This window comes from Crinia signifera, chromosome 1, assembly GCF_055691185.1.
Source record: "Crinia signifera chromosome 1, ASM5569118v1, whole genome shotgun sequence".
Classification (NCBI taxonomy): Eukaryota; Metazoa; Chordata; class Amphibia; order Anura; family Myobatrachidae; genus Crinia; species Crinia signifera.
The window spans coordinates 63,887,494-63,901,153 of record NC_139217.1 but is presented as its reverse complement, the minus strand read 5'-3'; the positions used below and the strand labels follow the sequence as shown (position 1 = coordinate 63,901,153).

The following is a 13,660-nucleotide window of genomic DNA, read 5'->3' as shown; positions in this document are numbered from 1 at the left end:
TCGCTCATCTGCAGGGCCGCCAAGAGGGGGGGAGCTGGTACTAATTACCCAGGCCTGGGCTTGCTGGAGGGGTCCTGCGGGGGCCCGGGGCTGAACCCCACCCCATACCTTCCCCATCCGACCCTCCTGGGCTGCAGCAGCAGCACACACCTACAGCATGTGCTGTGCTGACAGCAGGCTCAGCATGAGAGTCTCACTGACAGCGTGAGAGCTCATACTGAGCTTGCTGTCAGCACAGCACATGCTGTAGGTCTGCTGCTGCTGCTGCTGCTGAGGTGGGGATGGGTAAATAACACTCCCCCATTGACTTTAGAGTGTTTTTTCAACCACCTTACACATTTTGGGGGCGTGGCTTAATTGCAGGAGGTGACCACGCCTCCCGCAATTGAGCCACGCCCCCACAATTTTACCTGGCCCGGCATACCTCTCGGCGGCCCTGCTCATCTGCTGGTAATACCAGCAGATGAGCAGCAGCCACCAGCAATTAAGATATTATTTTGAACACACCCCACCCAAATCTAGCATCTCTCTGCACATGTTACATCTGCCCTACCTGCAGTGCAGCATGGCAAATTTTGAGAACAAATTTGTCCTGCGATCAGATCTGATTTAGGCCCTATGTACAGTATATGTGCACAAAGTCAGTGCTAGCTCAGGGGCATTACATTAAGGGCCTGATTCATACAGTATGCTCGCCGCTGCATCTTTGTGCACAGCTGCTGTGCAACAATATACATATTCTGTAGTGCGCATCGTGTGAAAAGAGGCTCCTCCTGACAACTTCTCAGATCCGCTTCTACCTCTGACGACACAGCATCTGATCATCTGTCTGAACATTGGCCATCTGAGCACCGAATCTGAATGTTCGCCACATCTCCACTGCCAATGCCAGTTAATCTGCATTAGAAGACACACTTAATACCCTAGACACTTTCACAGAATGGAGACTGTGTCTCTTACACCCCATCCCACCCCAATGACCACAGTGTGTCAATAAGGCGGCTGCTTTACCCATGCTGTGTACGGAGCCGCAGAGCAATGTGCGCATTACAGATCTGTCTCAAATGCAGTTAGAAAACATCAGCTGCGAAGAATCAGTTCCACAACTGCCTATGAATTAGCCCCTAAGTGCAGTCACGAAATTCAATCATACACAAATATTAGTTTTTTTCGTGAAGCCTTTTCTAACTTAGTAGATCTTGTGCAGTGCCTGTACAATAATCAACCATTTGCTGTTCTCTAAGAGGAAATTACTAGTCAGTGACCTTTAAAACTATTATGGTACAAATGCTTGTGCTTCTAAGTGCTAATACATTCCTATGCTGTCTGAGGGTACCTGTAAAGAATTTCTATGCCAAACAATCATGTGAAGTACTGTACAATGTCTACATGATGGTGCTTGCAGAGGCCTCCTCTGGCTGCGATGAACAGTAATACTGATAGTCATTGAGATCTGCATGTTATCTGTACAAAGAGCATGATACATTTTATTTACTAAAGGATTATTTAAGTAGGTATCCTATACAGTGTACATACCTCCCAACTTCTGTGCTAATGAAATAGGGACACTCGCGCGGAGTGCCCGAATAGGGGGCGGGGCATATGCAAATTAGCCGCAACCTCATTTTCATACGAGAATAGACACTGTGCGCATGCGCGCAGCGTCTATTCTATTAGATTGGGGGGTCTCCCAACTGCCACCCCCCGTAGTGGGACAATGCCTGCCGCGGGTGGGAAAGCGGGACAGGAGGACCCGAAAATCAGAACTGTCCCGCTGTAATCGTGACAGTTGGGAGGTATGACTGTGTATAATCTATAAAGGTACCATTGAAATACAGGAATGCAATGCCACCCCCTCCAAATTGTTGCTTAGGGATAAATGTATATAGGGAAACTAGATTGAGGATATGAAATAAAATATGATGTCAGGTCGAAGGATGGTATAACCCTGTATTGCAGTTACTGCTATCCTTTTATTGTCATAGCAACCAATCATATCTTGTCATCATTTTATTGAGCAGCAAAGAAAAGTAATTAAAGGTCCGATTAGATGCTGGGAGCTTCAGTACGTCATATTGATGCACATACAGCAGTATCTTTATATGAACCTGATTATGCTATTTAAACAATTTATGAGATGTATAATGTAATATCTTTATGTAGAGTTTAGTATTTTTTTAAGGGGTAGATGTACAGATGTAGCCCCTGCCATCCTTGGCCGGGGCTCGCCAGACCCTCCCCGCTATATGGGGCTATACTGAACTGAGACGCACGTGCGTCTCACACGCACGTGCGTCCCAGTCTCTCAGCGGGGGCGCTGCGTGTCCCTGCCCGTCCCTGCCAGGGTTAGGGGGCGCTCAGGGCGGCGAGGGGTACCTGTGGCGACGACGGGGGAGGCGGCGGGGACCGAAGGCAGGCTCCGCTGCCAGGGGGCGCGCGAGAATCTCGTGCGCGCGCCCCCTGGTAGGAATGGCGGGATGAAGGGGCTGGCGTTTCTAACAAAGATAGGCCAAGCCCCTTCTGTAGGAAGCGGTGATAGAAGTGGAGAAGTGTGCTATAACAACCAATCTAGCTTTGATGTAACATTTATCAAGTGCATTCTATAAACTTTTACATAGCATCTGATTGTCGTGGCACACTTCTCAAGCCTTATCTCTGCTTCATACGTTTACCCCTTAGTTTCGATATACTAGCCTTAAATTAATTAAAAAGTTCAGATTTTTGAAATTTTTAGATGAAGGTAAAATACTTTGTTCAATATTAACTTGATATGAAAGTACAGCTCTGCTTAAAAGTCAAGGGAATCAGCATAGCCTGCCCTAACCAATTTGATGCCCTAGGCAAGATTTTGGCTAGTGACGCTTAGCACAGCACTGCAACTCTGCAGCAATCACCGGCTCCCCCCTCACTCGTGGGACGCTGAAACCCGTTGGAGGTACATTGAGTCTTCAATTAGTGGGACACTTGGGAGGTATGACTACTCTACATCCTCCTATACTACACATTACATCACTACACTACATTCAGGCCGCTGAAAGGTAACTATTTGAAGGCATGACTGAACCTCGGGAGGCGTGGGCACCTCCCGCGATTAGGCTACGCCCCCAAAATGTTTAGGAGGGTGAAAAAACATGCTAAAGTTATGGGGATAGTGTTATTATCGCCCCTTTTGGCTGCCAGCAGGCTCAGTAGCTGTGCTGCTGCTGCCAGAGAGGGACAGAGGGGGAAAGGGGAGGGTCAGACGAGGGCCCCCACCGGACCCCTCCAGCAAGCCCGAGTCTGGGTAATTAGTACCCACTCCCCCTCCCTCTCAGCGGCCCTGACTACATCCTTCTTATACTCTGCACTGCATCATTACACTACATGCCCCTATATTCCACAATATATCACTACACTACACCCCTTTATTCTCTGCAATACTTCACTACAAAACATCCCCTTATCCTCCAAACTACATCACTACACTTCATCCCCTCTATACACTGCACTACATCATTACTCTACATACCCCCTATACTCTGCAGTACATAGCTATAAAATATACATCCTAAATGCATCTAATCACACAGTATATACCCTCTATAAAACATTAACACAACCTTGTGCCACCCTCCACATGAACTTACCATGATGAATTATTTTATTTGTCAACACATGGTAGAATGGAAGGAGGAGTCAGGGCCCCATGAGGGCTGTGTAGAGCTGGGATTGATACTCTGGCATAGATGACTCAAGGGTAGAGATAAAAGGGTAACTGGCGGAGTGGAAGGGGCTGGGATTGGTCCAGAGCAGAGTAGAAGAGACTTGGCTACCTGAAGGGAAGAGAGGGATGCTTCATCAAACTGGGACAGAGCAAGGTAGAAAGGAAGTAGTGACTGGCTGTGGGGAAGAAGGGGTAGGACTTGCTTCTCCAACCTGGGACAGATCAAGATCACAGGGAAGTGAGGAGAGGTAGAAGGGATAAAGGGGGCCGAGCTTCTTCCTCCAAACTGGGACAGAGCAGGGTAGAAGGGAAGCGGGGAGAGGTAGAAGGGATAAAGAGGGAAGAGCTTCTTCCTCCAAACTGGGCCAGAGCAGGGTAGAAGGGAAGCAGGGAGTAGCTTAGCAGAAGTGGGCAGGGGTTGATCACACAGTGGGACAGAAAATGGAAGTAGGGAGAGGCTGACGGGAAGAAGGGGGTGGCAGTTGGTACTTTGGCAGTGCATAGAAGAGAGAAAGTGGGGACTGGATAAGGTTATGACCCCAGAACTTGGGTTATGTAGTATAATGAGTCTAGACTCATTAGAACAATTGTAAATATCAATTACTGCAGGCTATGTCACTGCGCCGGCCCTAGACAGGATTAAATGTCCTTAAGCATTGCAAATGCCTTAGTTATTTGCCTAGCTTGCCCATGCCTAGTGCTAGCTCTGGGCATCAGAATGGGGTTGCAAAGGGGCAGCTGCCTGCAAACATGAGCAAGGCTTTGACATAGGAGGAGCAGAGGAGTGGCAAGAGGTCAGGTGAAATACTGCTGCCACAATTTTTACATACTCTACAATAGTGCAGGGCCATGCAATGTGAGTCTATTCCGCAAAGCCCCTCCTGCTTCCCAATGGTCTTGGTGGCCGAATTTCTCTCTTAAATGGCGCTATCATCATACAGCCTCCGTCCTTCTTGAATCGCTTCTCTCCATCTCTAGTTGTCAGACTTCTAGACTCCTCCTATTTAGTAGCTCTTCCCTCTCCTCCTCCGTGGCTCCAGTCTCAGTACTCCTTACATGCCAGGTACCACAGTTTAGCAGTCATAATGATCAATCTAAAGTGGTGCCAAATGCGGATCATATTTTGGCCTCAGTCTTAAAACATTCATTAGCAGAGCAACAGTCCCTGCATCCCTGCATACTGACTTGGCTGTGAACTCTCTCCCCTTCTAGTGTTCATGCACACTAAAATACCAGGACTGCAAAGTAGTCCCAGACAGTCCCTGAATATAATGTTAGTGAGATACATTAAAAAATATTACACCCATCCACATTATAAATATACCTACTTTAACAAAGTGATTTTTTTAAAGAAAATAAATGTCCCACTTTCTTTACTTTTTAGGGAGTAGGAGCAACAATAGGTGTCTGGTGATGATCACTTGTTGTATTTTTTTCACACTGTGCAGAACTCCCAAGCGGCAGGGGTTTAAGAATTGATGTGCTGACAAATGTCAATATTTCTGTTATCCATCACTAAGGGAAGGAACTGTAGGAGTACGGACTGCAGCTGAATTCAAAGGTTTTGTTAAGGGCAGACGTATGCTCTTTGATGATTAGCTGAAGTACAGAGCTGCAGGGACATGTAAACATAGGAGAGCTAATAAATCACTGGATATACCGCAAATACATTTGTTTTTTGAGAGCAAAATGTTAATTTTGGCCTGGGCCTTTAAAATATATAAAACGCTTATTATAGTACAGTTCCTGCAGTCATACATACATACAGGAAGGCTGTATTCTCTCCCTCCTCTTCTCCCTGGATACAGCTGTCACAGGCAGCCCGCCCAGACACTACAAGCTCCAGAATGACACAAATTGATGAATGGAGCCTGTCTGGTCCAGTGTTCCGGGGACCTGTCCAGTTCCTGTTTTTACCTTTACCTCAATAAAATTCATACTGTTTTGAACATGTATAAAGTGCACCGAAAAATAATAAAATGAATGTACTATACTACTACACAGCAGAAAAGTGCACATTCATTTGAAATGAAAGTACATTAATGGTGTAATCTCTGTTTGACATATTTGCCTATTCTCTCAGAACAGCCAGGAGGCGCCCAAAAATCGGGTGGCCTTCCTGGTTTCCCAGAAGTCCTTCAATTTTACAATAAATTGGTTGATCCAGTCTGACTGATTCGAGTCATCATAGCCAAATCCACTGCTTTATGGTACTGGTAATTTCGGCATTTTAAAGTGGAGGTGTGGCTACTGTGACACACTCGTAGCCACCACTCCTGCCCTACCTCTGTTTTATGGTTACTTCTCCTTTACCCTACGTCACTCTCCATTCATCGTGATGAACAATAAACCACAATCTGGAGTGTGGAAAGGGCACAGGGCTACAACCACACAACAGAAATAGCCCCTGGTGCTGTTCAAAATTTTTTTATTTTTTCAAGTATCATTCAATTGTGCCACAACTAAATAAATAGGAGTAAATATGACAAAAAGGAATGAACAAGCTGCTGCAGATGTGAGAGCTTGCTAGGCTCTAGTAAATATAAGGACAAACAGAGCAGGCAGTGCTGTGTAAAATCCTTCATTGTGATGAACAATGCAAAGGGCAGCTCTACTGATAAGAGCTGCCCTTTGCAATGGACGCCCATCCCTGGTGGCTCTGGGGCATGCTTGGATGGATCTGTGTTGGATCCCTCTGACAGCATTGTGGAGACAAGCCATAGACTTCTTGGGATAAAGCCAGCTGGAGACGGAGTATGCATTAGAGAATATGGTAAAAAATTGTTTTATTTTGCCACATTGCTTCTTTAGTACAGCCCACTCCCAATGATAGCAGACCAGAAGTTGGCCACTATTATCCCTGGAAACTGCTCCTTTCTTAAGCCACTGTGAAGGATTAGAGGTGCTCATATGCTTGTAAGTCCCCGTGGCTGCTTGTCTCTGCAGCAGCCTGGTGGGGGTTCTCCCTGCAGTCTGATCACTGCAACCAGCAGTGATCGTGACACATTGGGAATAATCCATGCGTTCAGAGTTCCCAGGAGGAGTTCCCTCTGTAATTGGCCAAGGGTGAAAGATTATGTTCTGAGAGCTATCCCATGGGTATTTCTAACTGGGTTCATCAGACCATGTCAGAGAATGCTGAAACTGGTGTGGTTGAATCGAATGAGACCAAAGGGGGCAAATGCTTAAGGGCATGTGTGTTCTATCTAAGACTTTTGCAACAAATAAGCACAAATTCTTCCACTAGTATAGTCACAGTTTCAGTAGATGTGTGAAGAAGAAGTGCACCCACTTTGAGCATTGTAAAATGTAGATATTAAAACCCCACAACTTACTAGGGACACGTTTCAGGGGAGTTATCTGATCTAATGGCTGACCTACTGCCGTGTTTTCTATAAAATAACTAAAATATGGGTTTAGTTACTATGAACTCTAAACGTCATCATATTTTTAAAATGTTCAATGGTGATTATCTTTCATTGGCATTCTATGGTTGTATATTTTGGTCATGTAATTTTCATGTCATTGAGTTTTATTTTCCTAAGGAAAACTTACTCTTTTCTCAGTACATGTGACCAATATCAAATGTTTTGTTCATTTTAGTGATAAATTATGTTATTCAAGAAGAATGTGGAAATGTGAAAAAAATTTATATAAAAAATGGTGCTTCCAAATGAGTTCCAGAATGATGTATTGTTTGGCTAGCAATACATTAGGAAAAATAACACTACAGACACTCATATTCCACTTGTATTATGCTAAATTGCTTTTACATAAATGTAGAAAATGATGTAGTGTTACATCACAAAAATAAAAGAATACATTGAAACAAGCAAATAACATGATAGCTTATCATAAAGTTAACTAATACGACTGTCAAGACCACTATATCTAAAATATGAGATGATCCACTTTGTATGTTGTCACATTTATATCTATGCTCCCCTTCCATTGACTTATCCATGGTCCATTGACCTATTCCATTATCTTTAGTACAGTTGTATACAAACTATAAATTTATCTTTCCAATCAGGCTGGTTGGAACGCAAATTAGGTATTGTCTGGGAACAAATTAAAATCAATCATTTGCTGCCGAAAGCTGTATAATGGTCAGAAACATGGTCACAGTTTTTTTCCATGTTTAGGAGCAAATGGTAAATTTGCATTTGCTCCCAGAAATTACCAGATTTTCATTCCAATCAGTCAGATAGTCTTCTAATGTAGTCAATGTCAATGCTTTGTACCTCTCAAGATGCACTGGTTTCTGCTACACTGGTATTAACCTCTTTAAGTGTTCAGCTTAGCTAGCTGAATTCACATGTTTTCAGCACATTTTTTGTGCTTTGTGTATATAAATAATGATTGACTATTGTTCCATGAAGTTGACTTAAGTTGCTTCACATGAGTAATTAAGATTAGTTATGCATAGGGGTATTCAATCCCTGATGATATTTCCGAAAGTTGGAAATGTAGGTAGTTTTCGCCTATAATAGACATTAGAACTATGCAAAGTTTTTATTTTTTTCTAACTTTCAGAAATATTCTGAAAATCAGAAAAGACGTGGACCGGCGAATCCAGGTCTCATTAGGCAGAAACGGCTGCAAATTTTAAAATTTAGTGTCCATTTCCGCCAATGCAGCTGAGGATCCCAGAGTGAAACCTCCAGGATTGAGTAGGTCCTGGCCTGTGTTTGCGACTATTGGAAATATTGGCCCGGATTGAATAACCCCCATAGAGGCAATATGAAATAGTGCCATAAAGTGTTTTAATAGCTAAATAAATTTTGATTTTTTTTTTCTCTGCATGTTTCTACTCCTAAGTGTATTCACGCTGAAGTTCCGTTTCACTTTATTTATAAACTTTCATCAGGAATACAAGAAGTTGTATAGAAATATTCTGTGTGGTGGTAACCATGTACTTCTGTAATAATACATTTTGGGCTTATTTAACTATTGTTTAGCATACATCAGATTTTGGCTTTTGTGATGAGGTTGCTAGAATAGTTTCTTTTGGACGATTCTTACACTATATTTTGGGGGTTTTGTTTCCTGGTATCTGCTATGCATGTCACATTCTTGCCTTTGCTCCAATCATACTGTATTTCTAGCAATGCAAATTCTGAATAGGAAGTATACTGCATATAGAGTAGCTATTGGCAGGTATTCAATGCGGCCGGTGAGGGGGTTAAACAGCGAGGTTTGCAGAAAACCAGCGATCCTCGCTGTTTAACCCCCACGCCGGCCGCTCGCTCTATTCAATGTTCTGGGGAAATCCTCACCGTCACAGGACGGCAAGAATTCCCCAAAACAGCAAGACCTAAGGCTAATGCAGAAAACTCGCTGTATTTAGCCGCGAGTCTCGCTGCTTCTGGAGCCGCATACGCCAATTCCCCCTCGCTAAAAAAAATGGAGCGAGGGGGAATTGGCGTATGAGGGGGGGTGCGTTGAATACTGACAGGGTGAGTGGTGACAGCGAGCAGGAAGTCCTGCTCGCTGTCGCCGCTCGCCCACAGCATTGAATACCTGCCATTGTATTTAAAGCCATCCTCTGCTTCATAGCAGATCAAGGGGTCTTTGTACTAAGCCTTGGAGAGAGATCAAGGATGGAGATAAAGTATTAACCAACCACCGGCTACTGTACCTGTCATTTTTTAAACACAGCCTGTTAATTGCCAGGCATCAGCTGACTAGTTGGTACTATCTTTGTCCAATTTATATTTCTCCAAGGCTTAGTACATAGACCCACAACATCTTTACTTTTAAAGTCTTCCGTTGGGCTATTTACAGGATCCCATGGTTGTTAAAAACAGGCACATGTTTCTTTTTCACTCCCCTGGCTTACAGGGGCAGCACGGATGGTGTAATAGTTAGCATTACTGCCTCACAGCACTGAGGTCATGGATTTGATTCCTACCATGGCCCTAACTGTGTGGAGTTTGTATATTTTCCCCATGCTTGTGTGGGTTTCCTCCGGTTCCTCCAACAATCCTAAAAATATACAGTAGGTTAATCGGCTCCCAACAAAAATAACCCTAGAATAAATGTGTGCGTGTACACGTGGAAAGGAATATAGATTGTAAGCTCCATCAAGGCTGGGCCTGATGGGAATATTCAAATATTCTCTGTACGGCACTGTGGAGTATGTGTGCGCTATATAAATAACTGGTAATAAATAAATAATTAATAAAGTCTATAAAATCAGTTCCATTTGAATCCCTAAAAAAAGTATTAATCAGCAGGAAGGGTGCTCAAACTTTAGCACACGCTGTATTTCATTTTTTAAATCGGTTTATTAGGAAAATATAAACACTATTTGAAATTCCAAAATAGAAAATAAATAACTCATATTTCATTTCACTTGTTTTAGTTAGACAGACAACGTGAATGTGGAGGCATAGCACTTTGCATAAAATTTTATATATTATTAATTGCTTATTCTGGACTGTACAATTGGCAAACTTATTTTCTGACTGTCTCTTGCCTATAACACTTTAAGGCATTGTCACAGTGACCTACAATTATATGTTGATAAACATTGGAATAGTAAACTACTATAAGCCACATATCTACAGTATGTAAATGGGAAAATAATGTTTTTAGTAACATAAATATGTTCCCATGCTTAATAGTTTTAGACATATAAGAGTTCCAATTTCTAGAGCTTTTCTATAATTTCTGTGAAGGTTGAATTTTTCTTATTCCACAGTAATTTAGCTTTTCCAGTATAGTACATTGTCGTTTATAAAGTTACGCTCTTTTTTTATCAAGATATCTACTGTTAAATGTTTTGGATCATAAGTGGAAAGGTTTTTTGGTATTCATTTAATTATTATTATTGTTATATTTTTAAAGGCTGAACATCCAAATGGCGTAACATCTAACATTCTAAAATCCCACACAATGATCTAGATCATTTAGAACAAAATGAAGGTTTCACATACAGAATAGTAACTTTTCCATGTATAATCATTTATAACTGTATGTACAGTATGTTTAGTTTTCACTATGGAATTAACATATTTCTATCTACCTTTCAGACTCAAGACCTTTGCCGGATGTTGCTTTAACTGGAAAATGCACAAGAGAATGTGATGAATATGGGCACTCTGACTCCTGTTGGATGCCGGTTCGTACATCCCCTGAAAGGAAGCCGAAGAACCAGCCAAAGCTCTCCACATTTATGCCGGTAGATGAACGAGACAGCCAAGAAAAGTTGGCCAACGGAGAAGTTTCACTAATGGGCGATCGCAACAGAAATCTACTTAACAAAAAGCTGGCATCATATGAGTCCGTCAACGTAGCTACCTACAATAAAAGCGAAGAAGCCAATCCTGAGGATATTCCCCTTACGCAAACAGGGGAGTACAAGCCATCTCCTGTCAACACTTTAACTAGAAGGGAAGTTTATCTGTAAGCTGTTTCAAGTGACAGGGTTCTTTCATATTAAACAAGCAAGAATATAAGGCAAAACTTTACAGTCATAACAATACAACTCAGAAATATGAGGGGGCCACCAAAGAGACAAAAGCTTTGCCTGCCACTATTGCCTGCATACCAGGCAATTATCATGTCTGCCTAAATATATTGTGATATATAGAGACCACTATTATTACTTGCATGTATTATCCCTTCCACTGCCTTTTTGCCCACTAAATTTGCTGCTGCAATCCAATTTCATGGTAACTGACCTAATTAATAAAACACAGATCACAATTTAAGTCATATTCAGAAGCATGAAACCTAATACTTATTATTGTGACTTATTGTAAATTAGCTCACTGTTAAAAGCTCAATCAGATATAGTCAATGCATATCAGGGCAATACAGATTACAAAAAAAACCTAAATCTTGCACAATTACTAGTTAGCTGAAATAGCGTAATACCATATACGAAACATATCAAGACAAAAAGGCAATACAAATTAGAAAAAGAAAAAAAAAACTTAATTACAGAATACTGATTAATATATATATATAGTTATTATAATAATAATTATAATAATTATTTATGTAGTCATTTTTTTTCTCCAAAAATTTTTAGGACCTTAACACCATTATATTTTAATAAAGTAGATAATCCATTTTTTACACTTCAGGGTTATTAGGAAAAACAGTGCATGGAAACTGTTATCTAATGAATTGCCCACAACCAAATTTGTGTTAATATATGTTTGGAGTAAAGAGTTTTTTTAATTTCAGTAAGTATATATTACACGTATTTTTTCATACTTATAAATAACTATAAAAAAGCATACTGTAGACCGGAAGCACTTACACTGAAATAATTTTATTTATTTTTTAAATGAGATTTTCCATGTAATTTTTATCCTTACATTATATTCTGTTTTGACTTTTTTAAACAGTAAGTTGTCACCCCATATTTTATTCTCCTAGATCACAAATAGCAATAAAAACTACAATATAGCTTTCAATGAAAAAAACAATTGTTTATTAATAAATAAATAAATAAAGATTAGCATGCCCATTTAACCCCTTGTCAGAATATCAGTTAGCACCTTGGAAATAATCTTGTATATGAATCAATATGTATAGAAAAGACTCCTTTATCTAAGATAATGCAAGCCAACCCTCTTTTACCATCTACTGTACTTACAATAATGTGAGATACTGTAGTAAAACAGAAGATATGCTAGTTACATTTAGTCAAGTCAAAGAAACATTATTTTAAGATAATTCTATTCCCATTTTCTTCAACCTTTGATATATTAAAAAATATTAAAGCGGATTTATTACTTGCATTTTATGTTACATTTTTGCATGCTGCATTTCATTGGAGAATAAATAGCAGCCATTTTGAATATTCAAATTTATTTTATTTTCTCTTTGGGGGCCCTTTTTCCATAATCATTTATTTTTCTATTTTGTTTTCACCATTCATGTTAAGCATGATGATCGGTTTACAAACACAGAACATGAACACACTTACACCATTACTAGTAATGGTATATTTTGGAGAATTGGAGATTCTGAGGCTGACTAAGCTAGGCTTCATTGTATAATTTGTAAGTACTTGCTAAAAGTAAAAAAAAAAAATATTCATAAAATGCTTCTGTATAATACTTATGGAGTTTTATTGCATGTTTCTCCTGTCTGCATAGCCAATTAGTTAAACATATCTATTTTAATTTGCTAAATAAAACAATACTCTTGTAATAGATAGTCATAAGTCTCAATTTTTACACACTAATGCAAAGCATAAATGATTGCAACAGTCATTCAGCGATTTTTATTCTATGTAAAATGCAGTGATAGTACCATCATTTTATGCAAAGACATTTTCTTAGAGCTAAACTTATTAAACAAATACATATTCTTTGTATATAGAGTACACAGTCATTTTCTAGTGAAACAACAAATACATCATACTGTAACATGTTGATTACTCTATTCACTTGGCATGATACAAAGAACAGTATTTTGCATTAGTAATTTTAGCTTTTATTTGAATAGGTTCTGTCTGTTGCTACAATGTATATTTAAAAACTTTGTAAAAAAGAAATAAAAAGCAAAGAAAAAAATATTATAATATTATTGATAAAAAAACAATAAATGAGTGAATGCAAATTATGCAACTGTGCCTTTTATACCTGTTATCATTGTAAGGCAGTGGTCTGGTCCAGAAACAATAGGGTTACCGGGCTCATCCCTACTTCACATCTTTGTATTTAGCTACATGTATTTTTTGACAATTTATAAGTGTTCAAAAAGAATACTGCCTTCTTCGAAACTCTAATGATGGACCGGTCCTAAATTTGAACCCTGTTTCCGCTCTGGGGACTTGCATCATTGCTATAAAGGAGCACATTGGGAACATTGAGTTGATAAATACCGTGGGCTTGTTTTATAGTCTGAAGCTCTTACATATATAAAAAGTCCACAGTTAATTTAAGTCAATGAGCAATTGTCTACTCGTATGTTTTTTTGTTTTTTTTAAAC

General features: G+C 40.2%; 1 protein-coding gene across 10 annotated transcripts in view; it reads left to right on the top strand.

The window, feature by feature from the left end:
* PCDH7 (protocadherin 7) overlaps window positions 1-13,270 on the top strand; it is a 656,577-nt gene extending 643,307 nt beyond the window's left edge. For 9 of the 10 annotated variants that reach the window (XM_083158609.1, XM_083158534.1, XM_083158536.1 and 6 more), the window contains one exon: window positions 10,741-13,270. In XM_083158609.1, the coding sequence (XP_083014735.1) occupies window positions 10,741-11,117 (377 nt within the window). In that variant the 3' untranslated portion in view covers window positions 11,118-13,270. The remainder of the gene's footprint in view (window positions 1-10,740) is intronic. The other variant, XM_083158833.1, reaches the window with a different exon arrangement.
* Window positions 13,271-13,660: the final 390 nt, after the last annotated feature.